At 58.1% G+C, this 16,889-nt stretch overlaps 2 protein-coding genes across 2 annotated transcripts; one reads left to right on the top strand and one right to left on the bottom strand.

The window, feature by feature from the left end:
• The first annotated feature begins 1,050 nt into the window (after positions 1-1,050).
• FUT7 (fucosyltransferase 7) lies at positions 1,051-6,939 on the top strand. Its single transcript, XM_056505430.1, has 2 exons — positions 1,051-1,471; positions 2,935-6,939. The coding sequence occupies exon 2, from the start codon at positions 2,979-2,981 to the stop codon at positions 4,020-4,022; it is 1,044 nt and encodes a 347-aa protein (XP_056361405.1). The 5' UTR covers positions 1,051-1,471; positions 2,935-2,978; the 3' UTR covers positions 4,023-6,939.
• LOC130260221 (POU domain, class 5, transcription factor 3-like) lies at positions 6,403-11,643 on the bottom strand. The gene is made up of 5 exons (XM_056505422.1): positions 11,146-11,643; positions 9,473-9,584; positions 8,975-9,105; positions 8,317-8,481; positions 6,403-7,596 (listed from the first exon to the last, which is right to left on the bottom strand). Exons 1-5 carry the CDS (start codon positions 11,641-11,643, stop codon positions 7,345-7,347), a joined length of 1,158 nt encoding a protein of 385 aa, XP_056361397.1. The 3' UTR covers positions 6,403-7,344.
• Positions 11,644-16,889: the final 5,246 nt, after the last annotated feature.

Below are 16,889 nucleotides of genomic sequence, written 5' to 3'. Positions count from 1 at the left end.
TACGTCTCCCTAGTGCTGTCCAGCATTCCTGATGGTCTAATGGCCTGACCCCTGGCCTTGATCTCTGCCCAACTCACCCAGGCAGTCCTGGCTCCCTGCCTGGCTCAGAGCCATGTCTCTTGGACCACAGGGTCACGGTGTTTGGATCCACTGACTGCAAGTCTTCCCAGTGCATTGTCCCTGCACACAGGATGTCCTGGGACAGCACCTGCACATGACAGCTATTAAGTGCCAGGGAAAAGCTCCCTGGTGCTCTACCAGCCAGCCTGAAAACCCTATGGAAACGCTGTCCCCAGTGCTATCCCCCAGGGAGGATAATGGTCCCAGCCTGTGTGGTCCTGGGCCCTCAAGCTATTGGGGCAGCAGCAGGATGATGCTGAATGCTCCAGCCAGGCAGGGACTACTGCCCACAGCCAGCAGGGCTGGGGCAAGCAAGGCTGGGAATGGTGCCCATGGACTCTGGCATCTGGGCTCTCAATCATGCAGGGGAAGAAAAGGAGTGAGAAGAGATGACAGGGAATTGACATGGCAGCAGAAGAAGAAACACCCTCCCTTGGAGCTGCAGTTGGCCTTTGAGGGCTCCGGAAGTGTCACTAAAACCACAGAGACCTGCTACACCTTGGCATGGTGGCATGGCATTGTGCCCAGCAGGGATCCCAAGAGGCTGTCAGGCAGCAGGAATGAGGGTGCAGATCCCAGGGGCACTGGAGCAACCTAAGAACCCCCAGGGAGCAGTTTGGAGGCCTGTTTCCAGCTCTGTATTTGCCAAGGCATAGGGGCATACCCATGTCACTTTCAGGGACAGTATGCACACCTTGATGCTCCCCTCCTTGCCTCTGCCTCAGTTTTCCCATCTCATTTTGCCTGCCGGAGACAATTTTGCCTTTATGGAGACTTGGGTCCTGAACAGCAATGCCAGCAAAGGACACAACTGAGCCAGAGTGGGAGCATGGCAGAAGTGCGGCGGGGGCAGAGGAGGCAGCTCTCTGATGTTCACATGTGCCTGCTTCTCCTTTTGGCAGGAAACATCACAGACAGGACGGTGCCTGGCACTCGGTGGCACTTCGTGGCTGTTAGTTGATGGTTTCAGGATGAGTCACTGGGAGTTGGTATCCTGTTTGCTACCAAGCTGCGGGTGGCAGATGGGTGGCACCTTGTCAAGGCTGACGGCACCTACCAGCCACAGGGCACCCACTTTGTCCTGGGCCATGCACCCACCATGGAGGCCCATTTGGCCAGAAGGTACCCACCCAACCATGGGGCACCTACCCAGTCACAGGGTACCCATCCGCCAGCACAGTGCAAGGGAAGTGCTGGGAGTGGGGTGTGCCAGCTGACATGTGGGGCAGGAAGGACCTGCTGTGGGGCTGGGACAACGCAAAACTTAAAAAAGAGGAAGCCCTCAAGTGCCCCAGCCCAGTGCAGCAGCACCCAGGCAGACACATCTGGCACCTCGCACACCTCCATCACAGTAAGTCTGAGTTGAACGTTACTGACCATCGAGGGGAGAGGGGCTGAGAAATGGGGTGGCTCCTGCCACTGCTAGAGCAGAGGTTTTCCTTTCAGAGCATCCCCAAAATGGGGGCAACATCCCTAAAAGAGGAGCAACATTTCTGCTGCTGGGGACAGAGACCTGCAGCAGTGATGTGCAGTGTTGTCTGGAGCTTAAACTTAGCTCATGTATTTTAGCAGAACAGATGGAGTGGGCCAAAGTGGGGAAGGGATTTTGCAGCCGAGCTGGAGTGCTGGGGTGGGTGGGAAAGTAGGGCACTGCTTTCCAGGGGACTCAATACTGAAGGCACTGGCTCAGCGCCAGCTGGACACAGGGCGTAGGAAGTCCACATGCTTCCGGAGGTCTCCACAAAAGGGGAAAACACCTGTGGTGCTGAATGCTCTGAGCCATGCAGTGGGACCAGCTCTCCAGAAGCTTAAGCTGGTGGCTGGTCCTCAGTGCAGCCAGCCATTCCCCTTTCCACCTCTGCCACTGCTCTGCTTCCAGTGCTGCTGGTTAAACCACAGAAGCCTGAGGCAGGCAGGTGCGCACCATGGCAGGGTGAGCATCCCACAGCTGGGGGACCCATGTGCCTGCAAGCTGAGCTTCACCAGTGGCAGCCTCAAGTGCTGCACTGTCCTTTCTGCTCTCCCTGTCCTTCCTCCCCTCTGTGTCCATGCAGTGGAGCACTGGCAATCTGTGACATCTTAAACATAAAATGTGAGTGTTGGGGGCACTGAGGCTATGAGCTCTCAGCCTGCTGGGGCTCCTTAGGGACTGGGGAGTGCACCCTGACCTGGGGCGGGGACCTCGAGCCTGGGAACTGCCTTGCCATTGTCACAGAAGAATGCTGAGGTGAGCAGGCATTTCTTGGCCAGGACACTGCCAAAGTCGGCCCTCATCAGTTTTGGACTTCAAAGTCAGTCACCCCATTTTGCAGCTAAGGCCTCACCTTGAGGCTATTCAGGTAGGCCTGGAATGTTCTCTCTTGTCCTTTGGTGCACAGCAGTGGCAAGACTGGCTGCATATAGGGTTTGACCTATTCTGGGCAAAGCAAGGAGTGAGGACTGAGGCTGTGGCTGTGTGTCAGGTGGGGAAACTGAGGCACAGAGCAGGCAAGAACTACCTGTAGTGAAGCCAGCCAGCTGGGGCAGAGGGGCACATGTGGCTGCTTCCCATCAGCTCTACACCTCCCAGCAGCATCTGTGCTCCCCCAAAGGTCATCAGGGACTGCAGGAATATGAACAAAGGCCACCCTGGGGTGATACCACGTGCATGGGGAACTCTGTTGGCACAGGGAAGCAGAGGGTCCTGGGGTGATGCTGAGGCAAATTTCATGAAGAAGCTCTTTCCCCAGCCCCTCTGGCCACAGTGACTCCCCATCACCCCTTGTCCCTGGCAAGTCAAGCTGATGGCCCTCAGTGGCCTCTTCTCTCTCACAGGTGTCAGCTGTGTCACCCAATGAGGTGACAGCCAACCCACCAGCATGCCCTGGGTATTGCTGCTGCGATGGTCACTGTGGGGCCGGCCTGGCATGAAGGCCTTGGTCACTGCCGGTGTGTTTGTAACCATCCTCTGGAACCTGAGGTCATTCCTCAACCCCTCCAAGGGTCCTGGAGAAGACGCTAAACACAGGGAGCCATTGATGATCCTGGTGTGGGAATGGCCCTCCAAGCAGGTTCCCAACATCAGCAGAGACGTGTGCCATGAGCTGTACAGCATCACAGGCTGCCAGCTCACCACAGAGCGGCAGCTCCTGCACCAGGCCCATGTGGTGGTGTTCCCCCACTCCAGACTCCAGGCTGGCCGGGACAAACTGCCCAAGGAGAGGCTGCCGGGGCAGAACTGGGTGTGGGTCTCCCTGGAGTCCCCCTCCAACACTAGAGCTCTAGCAGCATGGAACCAGACCTTCAACTGGGTGATGACCTACAGACAGGATTCGGACATCTTCATCCCCTACGGCAAGCTTGTGCCCAACCAGTCAGCCACCGTGAACATCCCTGCAAAGACCAACTTGGTGTCCTGGGTTATCAGCAACTACCACAGGACTCAGAAAAGAGCTGAAGTCTACAAAAACCTCTCCAGGTACCTCCATGTGAATATATATGGGAAAGCAAACAACAAGCCCCTCTGCAAGGACTGCCTCTTGCCAACAATATCCAGGTCTAAGTTCTACCTGGCCTTTGAGAACTCCATCCACCGGGACTACATCACAGAGAAACTCTGGAGGAACTCCCTGCTGGCTGGCACTGTGCCTGTGGTGCTGGGGCCACCCAGGGCCAACTATGAGCAGTTTGTTCCTGCAGACTCCTTCATCCATGTCAACGACTTTGACTCCCTGGAGGAGCTGGCCACCTTCCTGAAGACCATGAACTCCAGCCGCTACCGGCAGTTCTTTGACTGGCAAAAGAGGTTCAGTGTGAAGCTCTACACTGACTGGAGGGAGCGGATCTGTGCCATCTGCACAGCCTACCCCCTCCTGCCCCATGGCCACCTCTATCCTGACCTGCAGAGCTGGTTCAACTCCTAGTGCATGCTGGGACCCTTGGGATGGATGCAGGCAGGGGTGGGAGGTGTGTGACGCACCCACCTGCACACAGGATGTGGAGCAAGTACAGGAGCCCCCACTCTCCTCCCAACCCAGTTTTTGCCACGCTGCGCCTTCAAGCAACTCCCCCTAACTTCATTTCTTGTGAAACAGGACTTATGACCCCAACCCAACACTGAACACCTTGCCAGGTGCTGGCAGGATCAGAGGGTGCTTTGGAAGTAAGTGCCACAGTGCTGCTGAGGCTGTGCATGTGGTGTGAGCAGGCCAGGGGTGTGGTGGGTGGCTCAGGGCTCCCCAGCCTTCCCCTGTGATTGTCAATGTCCCCCCAGCACCTTCTGCTGAGTGCCAAAGTCCTGGCAGCAGAGGCCCTGTGATGACATTTGTAGCTGGACTGGAGGAGTGGAGGTCAGCCCAGGGTGAGGGTTCCATTAACCCATGGCCAGGGAGGAAGGACAGAATCTGCTCCCCCTCTTCCTGGCAGCACCCATTTCCTGTCCCCCACCCCTGAGCCATGGGTGTCACTGTGCCAGTGAGGAGCCACAGGACAGCAGATACTCTCAGAGCAATCTCAGTGCTGCCAGGCAGGCAAAGGGATACTGTGGTTTGTCACTCTCTTCCTGCTGTGACAGGAAGCCAGTGAGCTTACAGCCTCTGGAGGCTTGCAAAACTCCGAAGCAAAGCCAGTCCCGTGAGCAACTTGGACATGCCCAACATTGCACTGGGGAAACCCTGCACCATGGTCACCCTGTACTGTACACAGAGGGCACCCTGCACCACAGGCATTCCAAGAGGAAGTACACATCTGGGATCATTAGGGTTGAGTGACAGGCCCAGGAGTAAGACATGACTGCTCCATCTGTGCCTTGCTCTTTTGCCCCTCTACTCAGTACCATCAACTCCCTTGATATAAACAACTCTTTTTGTCACAAGTTCCCTTTCTAGTTTTCTTCTCTGTGGCCCTGAAGAAACTAAACCCCACCCACCTCTGCCACCCTGCGAGCTGCCGGGTGCCCAGCAGGACTGAGAGCTGGCAGAGTGGACATCCCTCCCCAGCACTGCCCTGGTGAGGTGGCAGCAGGACAGGCACACTGTGCTCTTCTGACTCCTGTGGCTTCCGCTTTGCTGTTTTCTGGGTCAGCGGAAGAACAGGAGGGGCCTGTGGGTACCCACAGATGTTGGGTACTCACGGGCAAAGAGTGCCAGGGTAGCAGGATGTGGGACCCCATGGTGGGCTGCAGGTCTTGCACGACTGCATGCAGAAAACCAGATAGTGGAAAAATCAGAGAGAAGCAAACCTTTGGGAGATGACATTTGAGATTTCTGCTCACCCTGCCAGCCTCCTGCACCCCTCAAGCCCCAGGCACAACTGGGCAGCAGCAACAGGGACAGTTTCCAGTGGATGCCACACATGGCTGTGCCCCTACCCTGTGGGCAGACAAGTAGGAGGCTCTGAGGGGCAAGCAGAGATGCAGATGGGCGCTGCCCCACAGGGCTGAAATCTAGCCCAGCCTAGCCCTTTACAGGGTTCCAAGGTGTCCTGTGAGCAGTTGCCTTGGTTGTCCCAATTCCAGGCAGCCTAGAGAGCAAAGCCTGAGCTACCAGCCATCAAGCTGAAAACAGGGCTTTCCAGAAGCTTCCTGTGGGCTTGGCTGGGGATGTCATTTTGCCCAAGGGAAGAGCCCTCAAGAGAATGGACTGGGGGCAAACCAACTGAGCTCAAGAGAATGGACTGGAGGCAAACCAACTGAGAGAGTGTAGTGGGAAAAAGTGAAGGATCATCCCGCAGAGAACCCTGCTCCCGCCAGCTCAGCTTCCAGTGTCCAATGGACCTGCATGGCTGGGTTGTAATCACCCCACCGGAGACTGCCTCAGCTGGATCACACATACGGGAACATCCATCCCTCCCCTGTCAGCACCATACTACAATGAGGACAGCCCCAGCTTTCCAGACCTCTTCACTGCTCACCCTGCTACATCCTCCTTATTCCTTCTGTCCCTGGCAGCTGCTGGAGCAGCCTACAAGTAAGCTCACACTGCTTCCAGCCTTTCCAGAAGCAAACCAGCAACTCAAAATGGGTGGAAGATGATCCCCTCCTTTCACTTTTGGACGCCCTCTGCTTCAGGGGGCAACAGCCCTGACAAGTTGGTACCACTCCAGGGCCAAGCTACCACCAGTCATGGAGCGAGGCCAAGCTGCAGGCAGCCAAGAGCTGAGTGTAGCTGACATGATGGGGACATGTCCACCTTCTTGGGGTGCCTTGCTCCAGCCCTGCAGTGCCCCTGTATACAGCCAAACCTCAACGGCTGGGCTGCAGGAGCAGGGATGCAAGGAAGGCAAGGAAAGGGTTAACTCATTCTTGCCTCAAAGAAGTCTGAGATTTATTTCACTGCCAGAGGGAATATGATTAAGAACAAAAAATTTTAAAATCATCATTAACTACAGCAGGCTGGAAGGCATGGGGTGCTAGCAGCATGGAAAGGGTAGTACAGGTCCCCTGGGCTGGGCCCTCCAGGGAAAGGTGGTCTCTGGGCTGGGGTGATGACAGTGGCTGGAGAGTGGGGGGGGGCCTGGGGAAGATGCTGGGCACAAAGCACTGGGGAGGACCCCCCAACTCAAACAAGCCTTATCAGCTGCCCCACAGAGGGGTGAAGCTCTCTTGTGCCACAGGGTGAGGGGTGGTGGGAGGGCTCACCTTCTCCCCTTGCCCCAGCCCTTGGCTCATCCTGGCCACCCAGGAGGGTGGCAGAGCCACCAGGGCCATTGGCCCTTGCATGGCACCCCAGCTCCGCTCTACGTGACAGGGTGGAAGGAGACACCTGGGAAACTAGATCACTACAAAAATTTTTGCTTTTTAAAAACTACAACCAAAAACCTGAAAAGAAGAAAAAAAAAACAAACAAACAAAAAAACCCAACAAAACCACCCCCTCCCCCCACCCTTCCCAAAATCTAAAAAATACTTTTTTCTGCATCTTGCAGGAGAGCGGCTGGGCTGGGGCCAGGCATGGGCTCAAGAGCTCTGGGCGCATGTGGCTTCAGAGGGTGCAGTGGGGCCTGCCACCAGGAGAGGTCAGAGGGAGGCCAATACTGCTGGGACCAGTAAGCTCATGTAACAGAGAAGGGCTGGGAGCATCTGCAGAGAGCAGGCACCATCCCTGGGCCAGGCTTCTAGCCAATTGCACCTCAAAAGCCCCACACATCTGCCCAGCAAGCAGAAGCAGGTCTGTGCCTGTGTGAGCCCAGGGCAAGGGGGGCTGCCCCAGAGCACCAGCCCACCTGCAGTGAGCCCACAGCCCCTGGTTCAGTGGCCACTGTTACTCATGGAGAGCCCAGGCTGCAGCGCTTGAGGGAACATCTCGGCTTTGTGGAAGGTCGGCATGTAGACAGGAGGGGAGGGTGCCAGGCTGTAGCCCTGGGATGTGACTGGGATGGGCAGAGTGGAGGGCACCAGGGACTGGTTCATGTCATACATCATCCCCTCTGCCTCGTTGCTGTAGGGCAGCAGCAGCCGTTTGCCTTTCTGACGCCGGTTGCAGAACCAGACCCGGACCACCTGTGGAAAGAGAGACAGAGAAGGGTGAGGGGGTGAGCCAGGCATGCCGTGTGGGTGACAAGGAGACTCTTCTGCTGCTGGCGTCTCTACAGCACCCCAACCTGCCAGTGCAGCCTGTCACAATCCCTTGCTAGGGGGTTCAGCTCAAACAAACTTCAGCCATGACCACTTTCCCACTGCTTCCAGAGTTGAGAGATTACAAAAATGGCAAATGTTAAATAGGAAAGATGAAAATAAATTGAAAGAAAGGTTCCTCTCCAAAGGCTGGTGGCATAGCCAGATGAAGCCAATACAAAGCTTGCTATTGTTAATGGGTTGTGGTTTGTCTCTCTTCTGATGCATTTCCGCTTCAGAAGAAAAATATTGTAACTTTCCACTTGGGCTCTTGGGATCAAAAATCAGCTTCTTTGGAGATGATTTGGTATCAAAGGATTACTTTCATATATGTATGTACATATACACTAACACCGATGCCTGTAGTTGGGTCTGGGAACTACTTCTGTCTCTCTTAAGTTTTCAATATTTAAATCTGTGAACAAAAGTCTTCTCTGGAACCAAGTAGGTTTTTCATATTGATGAGCCTATATATCCTAACTGTCAGGCAGAGGTAAAGGGCAGTAGTTTAGATCTTTCCATGTGTATTTCATTTTTGCTCTGAGCTAAAGGTGCTCAGGAGCTGGCACTATTTGGGCACCCATCCTCCCTACCCTCCCAACCTACATCTTTATCCAGGTTGAGGTCCTCAGCGATCTGGGAGATCTCCTGGGGACTGGGCTTCACGCACTTGCGGAAGAAGTTCTCCAGTGTCCCTTTCACGTTGGTCTCAATGCTGGTCCTGCGTTTTCTCTTCCGGGCTTGGGCCAGTACTTGCTCTGCATTGCACATCTGGGAATGAAAGAGAGAATATGTTTGGTTACCAGGTGGAAGAGTCTCCACCATATGTAACTGGCTGCAGAGCTTGGGGCACAGATTATGTCCCTGTGACTCTCCACTGAGCATCATTCCACTGTGACTGGGGCCATTTCCAATGTCCCAGCACTGGCAGCACTGAAGCTGGACACATCTTTCTGCATCCCCCCCAGGTTCCCCAAGGAACAACAAGCTGCACATTCAGTCTGAGATTCCAGCAGGACACGGCTACTCCAAAATGGGAGCTACCACAATCAAAAAGTGTCTGTAGCGGGATTTGGCTTCCTTCCCCAGCCTAGCAGATGATGATACCCCGTGGTTTGCCCCCAAGCCATGCAGCAAGATGATGCTGTGGCACAAGATGCCTTCTGTTCCCCTCTTCTCTCCCTGAAAGCACGTGGGAGAGGGAGGAGAATCTGTAGTTTCAGGGCTTGCAGGTACCTGGCTCCCAGCCCCCTCAGCCCTGCACCTCTTGCAAGTTGTCCGTGTTCTCCGCCTCGTTGAGCCAGCGCTGCAGCAGCGGCTTTAGCTTGCACATGTTCTTGAAGCTGAGCTGGAGTGCTTCGAAGCGGCAGATGGTCGTCTGGCTGAACATCTTCCCTGTGCAGGCAAGGCAGGTAGGGCATTTCATTACACATCACACAGCTTCCCTCGCCAGCGACTCCCCAGGATCACCACCCCCAAGCTTGCCCTATTCCTGGGAGGCCAGGAAAGGCATTCTCCATGTTCATTCGGGAGGGACTTAAAGCCCTGAAACACTTGTCAATAACCAACTGTAGCCATTTAAAACCTGTTCCCTGTGAGCTTGAACCCTCCATCTCACCGCAGATCTGGAGATACTCGGGACTGGTTCTTGATACCTCCTTTGCGGGTCGTTAAGGAGCAGAAATCATTAGCCCAGGTGATCCCAGACCCCTCCCAGGCCTCTCCCTTGCTACCGGCTGTGGGGGAACACACGATCCCTCACCGTAGAGTGTGCCCAGTGCCAGTCCCACGTCAGCCTGGGTGAAGCCCAGCATGATGCGCTTATGCTTGAGGTCCTTGGCGAACTGCTCCAGCTCTCCTGAGGTTGGCGCATCCTGGCAGGGGCAGAAAGACACTGAGAAAGGACAACTCGAACCCAGGGTCAAGGGTCTGTCGGGGTCCCCGGAGGACAGCGGCAGAAGAGGGTTCGGCTGAGCCCTTTGCAGCATTGACACCGACCAGGCTGGCGCAGGACCCACCCCGACCACGCACACTGCTCAGATCGACCCAATCTGGCGCGGCGGCGGCCAAGCACAAGGGCACCAAGAGCTCCTGTTCTGCCTCAACACGCCCAGGAAATGTTCCCTTTGTCCTCTGGCTCGCGCCCTCCTGGCCTGCCCAGAGGCAGCACCGATGATCACGTTGGCCGAGTCCCATGTTTGCCCCATTCTCACTCATCCCATAACACGTGCGCAGGGGAACGTTCTGTTCTCCCGTGGTGTGGGCCACTTCCCCATAGCTCTCGGGCTGAGGCAGCCTCTCACCAGCCGCTCCTCCGCCTGAGTCGGGAGCAGGAAAAACTCCCGTGAAGAGAGGTACAAAAGCGCCCGTGAACCCCATGGGATTTAAGCACCTCTTTGCCACCAGCAGACTCTTCCTTTCTGGCAAGCGGCTACCCAGGCGCTTCCCACCTTCTTGCCGCGCAGCCTTCAACCTCTACGGCCACATTTTTAGGCTTTTTACCCAATTTCCACGTTTTCAGCGGGGTTTCGGGATTTGCAGAGGTTTTTCCTGTCACTAAGTCACGGCTATTAGTTTCTGGCGTAAATCGGCAGTGGTAAACTCAGAGCATCCCTCCCACGGAGGAGGGATGCCGTCCCACATGGCCATCCTGCACCACCGTCCCGCAGCTAGAAAACGCCATTCATGCCCACTCCCCACCCAGCGTGGCCAGTCGCGGCCCGAGGTCACACACACATCGATCCTGGCGTGGGACCTCCTGAAATTCCGACCCGCTGGCGGCAGACCGAATACTCCTAACTCCACCAGGGACCAGCCCTCGGCATCGGCCGCCGCCTCTGTCCCCGGGGCGGACTCGTGATACGTCAACATCGAGAAATATTGAAAACTAGCGCGAACCACAAATTCAGTCGTGCCGGGAACCAGCCCTGCTGTCCCCGTCCCTGCCCCAGCAGACTTCCCTGTCCGTGGAGCTCCGGGAGCAGTGGCCAGGGACGCGGCGGACCGAAGGAGACTGTGAGGGCTGGGCAGGAGCCCTCGGTGAACGCGCTGCGCGGCCCCGAGTATCACGCCGGAGCCGGCCCTCGGCATCGCTACCCGGAACGGCCCCGTCGCATCGCGTAGGGGAAGATGCTCTCCCGATTTCCCAAAACCCCTATCTTACCCCAAAGCAGCCTCCCCAAGGCTCTCCCCCTGCGGAGAGTCTGACACATGCGGGATCAGCCCCAGCGCCGGGTCAGGGCTTCTCCCAGGGGCACCCGATGGTGGGGCCGGACAGGTGGCACCAGCAGGGTCTCGGCGGTACACGAGAGCAGCCGGGCAGCTCCTACCGACGGAGCGGCGAACCGCGGCTCCGGATGGGGAGGAAAGCCCCAGGGACACACAGAGTCCGGACGGTGGGAGCGGGGCAGGGTAGCCCGCCCCATCGAGTCTCACCTCCTCACCGCTGTCGCTGGAGTGTCCGCCCTCGCTGGCGGCGCCGCTGGAGCTGCCGCTGCTACCCAGCCCCGAGGGGCCGCCGGAGCTCGGCTGCAGCGCGGCGGGGCAGAGCTGGGGGCCAGGGAAGGCAGGGGCGGCCGGGCCAGGGAAGGGCGGCCCGGGCAGGCCAGCGGGGCCGGAGGGCGGAGGGCCGGCCCAGGGCGGGGGCGGCCAGGCCGGGCCGCAGCAAGCGGCGGTTCGGGGCTCGGGCTCGGGCTGGCTGCAGGGCCGAGCCGGGCGCGCCTCCGCCTTGGCGGGCGGCACGGGGGCGGGCGGGGGCAGCCAGGCGCGGGCCGGCGGCTGGTCCCGGGCGGGCTCGGGGTCGGCTGTGGCGGCGAAGGGGAAGAAGAGCGGCTGGGCGGCCGCCCCGTCGAAGCTGCCGCGGGGAAAGGGAGGTCCGGCGTCGGTCAGGAGCCCGAAAGGGGCGGCCGGCAGCCCCCCGTCCGGGCTGAACATGCTGCCCGCTGCCCTAGGGCTCCATGCGGGGGCTGCCGGCCGCTGCCTCCTTGCTGCGGCGCAGCCGGGGCCTCTGAGAGTGGCGGGGCCGGGCCGGGCCGGATGGAGTTGGGCCCCGGCCCCATTGGACCCCGCATCGGTGGGTCGGGCGTGAACTTGATCCCCCAGGGGGGCGGGGGGCACGGAGGGAAGGTGCGATGGGAGGGGGCTGCGCCGGTCCGCACCCAGGCCGGCGGGGAGGTGGACGGGGCGGCCCTGATGGGACAGGGAGGGGGAGGACACCGATCCTGCCTCACACCCCTCCGGTCCCGGGGGACTCGAGGAGACCCACGTCCCTCACACCCCTCCAGCTCCACGCTGTTCGAGGGGCACCGCGCCACTGTTAGGGCAGCAGCCGCCACGGGGTCTTCCCCCAGCGCTGCGGAGCCTAGTCAAGAGACGGGATGGCTTTGGGGAGCTATTGGCAGAATGAACCGGGGCCGGGGGCTGGTTTGAGGGCAGCCTATCCAGCTACGGCAGCCACTTGTCCCCAGTACAGAGAAGCCGCGCGATGCCGGTGTCATCGTGCTGCAGCAGGGATGGTCCAGGGCTTGACTATCACCTCTTGCCTCTCTTGATCCCTGGTCTTGTTGACTGAGCCTTATTTCCTTGGGGAGCATGTACAGAGTTAAGGCTCTTGGGGACCCTTACAGTTTCACCATTCCTCTCCTCTTCCTCACCCCGCAGAGAAGGGGTGTGGTTCAAAGAAGCGTGTCTGTGTCTGGGGTCCCAGAGCTCGGGGTGTGCTGCCGGGAAAGGAACTGCAGCCCCGACGTTCGTGTCTATCGGCTCCACAATGAAGCACATTCCATAGTTTCTCTGTCTTAAAGACTTGCCCTTCACAATGGTGCTACCAGGTCTGGCTCCCTTTTCCTGCTTTCCTGGCTCAGCACCGGGAACCTTCCCGATCCTGACGCTGCCATCACATCAGCCTCTGCTTGGCGGTGCCCGAAGCCAGCTCCTGCCTACGGGCAAGTACCAGCTGCGTAGGCACCCCCTCACCTCAGCTGCAGCAGGATGAGGGCCGCTCCTTCTGCCAGCACCCCGTGATCCCACCTGGTGCAAGGCAGGGAGTGATCCCGCTGCCGACACTGCTGCCTGTTTATTAACCCGGATTACTGGGAGCTGCTGCCGTCTCGCACTGGAGATATGGCGAGGAGATAGGCTGGAGCAGCCTCCCTCGCGGCGGGATAGGAATGGGGCTGTGGGCGGGGGAACTCGGGGAAGGTGCTTGATGATGTTTATGGAGTACTTGCTTTGGCTCCCGACACGGCTGGAACCCAAGAACTGGCACCCAGGGAGAGATGCCCTGGGGACAGGCACCCAAGGGCTGGCAGACAGGGACTCGTACGTACAGCTGGTATCCAGGGACTGGTATCCAGGGACTGGTATTCACAAGGCCAGCAGCAGCCCCTGACCCAACACATGGCACTGCTGCATGTTAGGGGAAATGGAACAGCTAAGCCTCTTGATGATCTTTCTCTAAGGGAAAAAAAAACCGTCTGGTGGATCAGCTGGAATTAATGTCTACTCCTGATGCCTGGCAGGACATGTACCAAGGCTGCCATCCTGGCTGTGCCACTCTGCTCCAGGAGGGAGGGCAGCCCCAGGAAAATGAACTAAGGATTCAAAAACCTTGAATGTCAGTGGGGACATGGGCAGCCCTGAGTGAGCCCTGTGGCTTCTGGACTTTGGGGATCCCATGCCCAGAGAGGTGAAGCACCTTTCTCCTGCGGGGGCTGGATTCAATCTGCCGAGGGACGACCTGGACTGTGCTGCTGGCGATGCTGGACCCAGCGCTGTGCAGGCAGACCTGCTCGCTGCCTGCTGTGCTCCTGCCTGCCCCACTGCCAGCGGGCAGAGGAAATGTCTCTGCGGGACCCTGATGGCAGCCATCAGCCCTGCTCCTCCCAGGCTCCTGCTGTGGCCCAGGGTTTCAGAAGCTCCTTGGCTGGGCAGTAACTCCCTTTCCCTTTGATTTATTGTTCCCGGGCCGGACCCCCTCCTCCTGCCAACCTACTTTTTCTCTCCATCCCCCCGGGAAGCCTTCCAGGCCCCCCTCCCCCCCTCTGCCTCTCCTTTTCCCCCCCGGCCCTCAAACGCATTCCTGGTCCTTTCATATACAGACGGAGGGGAAGGGAGACGTTGACTTTGAACCGACCCCTTTGTAGGCGCGGGGCCCATTGTGGCGGTGATGGTTTTAGCTGGGGGATGTGGAAGGAGTCAGTGGGGTTTCTCCTTGTGTGTGTCCCCCCCCTACATTTCAATGATTTTGAGTGATTTTCGGGGTGCTGTGTGATGTTATTGTGTAGGGTCTTTGAGCACCAGTGACCACTTCTCTTCTGCCTGCTCCAGAGGAGATGGATGGATGCATCCTTCTATCAGTTCATGTCTGGAACCTACTCGCGTTCCAGGCTTGGCCAGGCTCTGTCTGAGGCAGCCAGGGATCGGTGGGATCCTGCTAAGAAAATGGGAGCAGAAGGAAATGCATCTGTTTTACTGGCTCGCTGAGATGGCAGCAGGCTGGAGAGGGCTTGAGAGAGATTTACATCGGCTCATCCTCCCTTTGCTGAGTGTGCTGGTGTGGCACTGGTGCTTAGGATTTTAAGAGAGTGGATGAGCATGGATGATGTTTTATTCATGGTCAGGCGACCTTTTTCTGTGGCAGGTGATGGAAAGGCCAGTGGGGCTGCGCTGGATACTCCTGAGTTGCCCACAGAAGGGGGCTGCAGTCCTGCATGTGGTGGGTCAGGGTCCCATGGTGAGGGCCCCACTCCAGCACCATCTAATGAGGGCTGGAAAGGGGTTTCATCTCCAGAAATCCCATCCCTGGAGGAATGCCAATCTGCTCCCTGTCAGCACAGCTTGCTGGGCTGCACCTGGCCTGGGAGGACAGTATGGAGTCAGTGCTTCCAAACCTGGCCCAAGGGAAAATCACAGAGATTGTTTTGGTCCAGTTCTGTCCCCTTATTACAAAGGCCCTGGGCTGTAATGTGAATCTCACCCACAGCACCACCGTGCCTGAACACACCAGTGGGCCCACCCTACTGTGTTAACTGCTGGGAGAAATGAGGTGGGGGCTGAAGGCCTTGGATGTCTGCAGCACAGATGTCCCATCCCTGGACAAATTACTCTTCCATGCGTGGATGTGTAATAGATCCAGGGATTCCCAGGGGACACAGGGCTCCTGTGGCGACCCTGCCCAGAGCGAGGGGGTCTTCCCAGGTGGAACAGTCAAGTTTTACTATAAGCTAGAGCTTCCCAAAATGTCTGGATGTGCTCCAAGAGAAACTGCTGAGTTGTGGGAGCAAAAGGAAGACAAATTTGGGGACCTCGGCAGAGAAGAGTGGGTTCGAAGCTGGGTTTCCTCAGGACTGAGCCCTGGACACATCTCGGGTTATTTGGGGTGTGCATCGCCCAGGGGTGCAGCAGGAGACCCCCAGGAGAGAAGCATCCCGGATGGGTGCTTTGGCGGTGAGTCAGCACCCACCTCCGGCTGCCGAAACCAGAAGAGATGGTATCAGCCTGATGGGGGGGCTGGCGTGATCAAAGGAGCTCGGCTGCACACAATGCGGGGACTCGATAGCCCTTATCTGTCATCCCCGAGGTGCGAAGGGCCCTGGGGGCTCGGGGCGGAGGGAGGGCGGGTGCTGGGTGCTGCAGAGCTGGGTGGGGGGGCTCCCACCCGATCTCTCGCCAGAGAAACCTCTCCTGGCAAATACTGAGAGACAAGAAAATTATTCCCGGTTCTTTATGTGCCTGGGAAAACCCTTGGGAAGGGTTTGGACACTCCTCCAGCTGCAGAAGCAGGATGGTTGCTCACTGTTCCCTAGGGAAGGTTTGGGGACCCACAGCATCCTCCCTCCTTGTCCCCTTGTCCCACCCCACTACCGAGAGGAGCCCCCCGAGCCGCGGGCCCCACACCACACACTCGCATGGGTCTCAAACATGGTTGTTTAATAAAATCTCCTTTTAAAATAACTACAATTCATACAACAATGACGAGAGGTGTGGGGAGAGCCAGCCCAGGGGAGGGGGAGCACAGGACACGGGGACAGAATCTGTGGCATGATGACCTCCGTCAGCCACCCTGCCAGGGACAGTCCCATGCCACCATCACTCACCAGCACATCCCTGCCACTGCTGTCTGCCCTGCCCATGCCTGCCTGAGTGTGCAATGGCTCCAGTGAGCACAACAGGTCACCTGCGGCAGTGACAGTCCACAACAGGGTCTGGACATGAAGCCACACCTGTGCAAAGTAACCCAAACCCTGTTCTGAACCTTCCACTGGAGGGGTTCATGGCCTGTGCACTGGGGTTTGAGGAGCAGCACCGGGCTCCAATCAAGAACATGTTGGTGAGGGCTGGTGAGGCTGGACAGTGGCAACAGAGGGGGGCAGGGAGTGTCTGAGGCCTGAGAGGTGCCTGGGATGGAGCAGTGCAGGCGACAGACGGATGCCCAGAGAACACACAATTCCAGGCTCCACAGGGATCCTGCCAGGGCATCGACTCTGTGGGTTTGAAGCAGCACACCAAAGCCCCCATGCCTTGGCTACCCCTCTCAGCCATCCCAGCTCCCTCCAGTCCTGTTCTTTCCTCCCCCAAGCCATATAAGCTTAAAAACAAAACCTTGAACACTTTTTCTGAGCTTTTACCCCACGGAAGCCTCTGGTAGGAGAGAGCCCATCCTCTGCCAGCACAGACTGATATGGGCTCCACAGTGGCACTGGAACCGTCCATGCCTCAGGGGACCTGAAGCCAAACACCCCTAAAGGGGTCAGAGCATAGGGCAGCATCTGAATGACCATCCTGGGGAATGATGCCAGTGCCTACTCAAGCTGCTCCTGCTCCTGCCATCAGCTCCCAGAGCACTATCCTGCTGCCAGGAGCTGCCCAGGCTGGGGTGGAGGAGGCAGAATGGGCACTGAAGCCCTTAGTGATGCCAGCTGCTCCAGAGAAAGGCTCCATACCTGGCAGAGGGGCTCTGGGCAGACTGGCAGCCCTGATGTCAGGCATGAGCATGCCCAGCCCTCCTGGACCCCTCCTGCTTTCTGACCCTCTCTCTGGCTCCTTCCCAGCTGCTAAGCATCAGCTTAGGGGAGCAGCCCCCTCTTCAAAGCCAACTACAAAGGGACAGTACTGCAGTCCCCCCCAGCCCCCCAATTTCTGTGCCAAAGCAACTGCCCCCCTACGCCCGCAAGAGCTGT

Source organism: Oenanthe melanoleuca, chromosome 17, assembly GCF_029582105.1.
Source record: "Oenanthe melanoleuca isolate GR-GAL-2019-014 chromosome 17, OMel1.0, whole genome shotgun sequence".
NCBI classification, from domain to species: Eukaryota; Metazoa; Chordata; class Aves; order Passeriformes; family Muscicapidae; genus Oenanthe; species Oenanthe melanoleuca.
This window is presented reverse-complemented; position numbering and strand designations above follow the sequence as displayed.

Excerpts from the sequence above, each read along its gene's own strand:
- FUT7 (XM_056505430.1), top strand. The coding sequence starts at position 2,979 with ATGCCCTGGGTATTGCTGCTGCGATGGTCACTGTGGGGCCGGCCTGGC.
- LOC130260221 (XM_056505422.1), bottom strand. The coding sequence starts at position 11,643 with ATGTTCAGCCCGGACGGGGGGCTGCCGGCCGCCCCTTTCGGGCTCCTG. Across the intron at positions 9,585-11,145 it reads CCAGCGACAGCGGTGAGGAG|GATGCGCCAACCTCAGGAGA; the intron begins GTGAGACTCGAT and ends TGCCCCTGCCAG. Across the intron at positions 8,482-8,974 it reads ACACGGACAACTTGCAAGAG|ATGTGCAATGCAGAGCAAGT; the intron begins GTGCAGGGCTGA and ends TTTCATTCCCAG.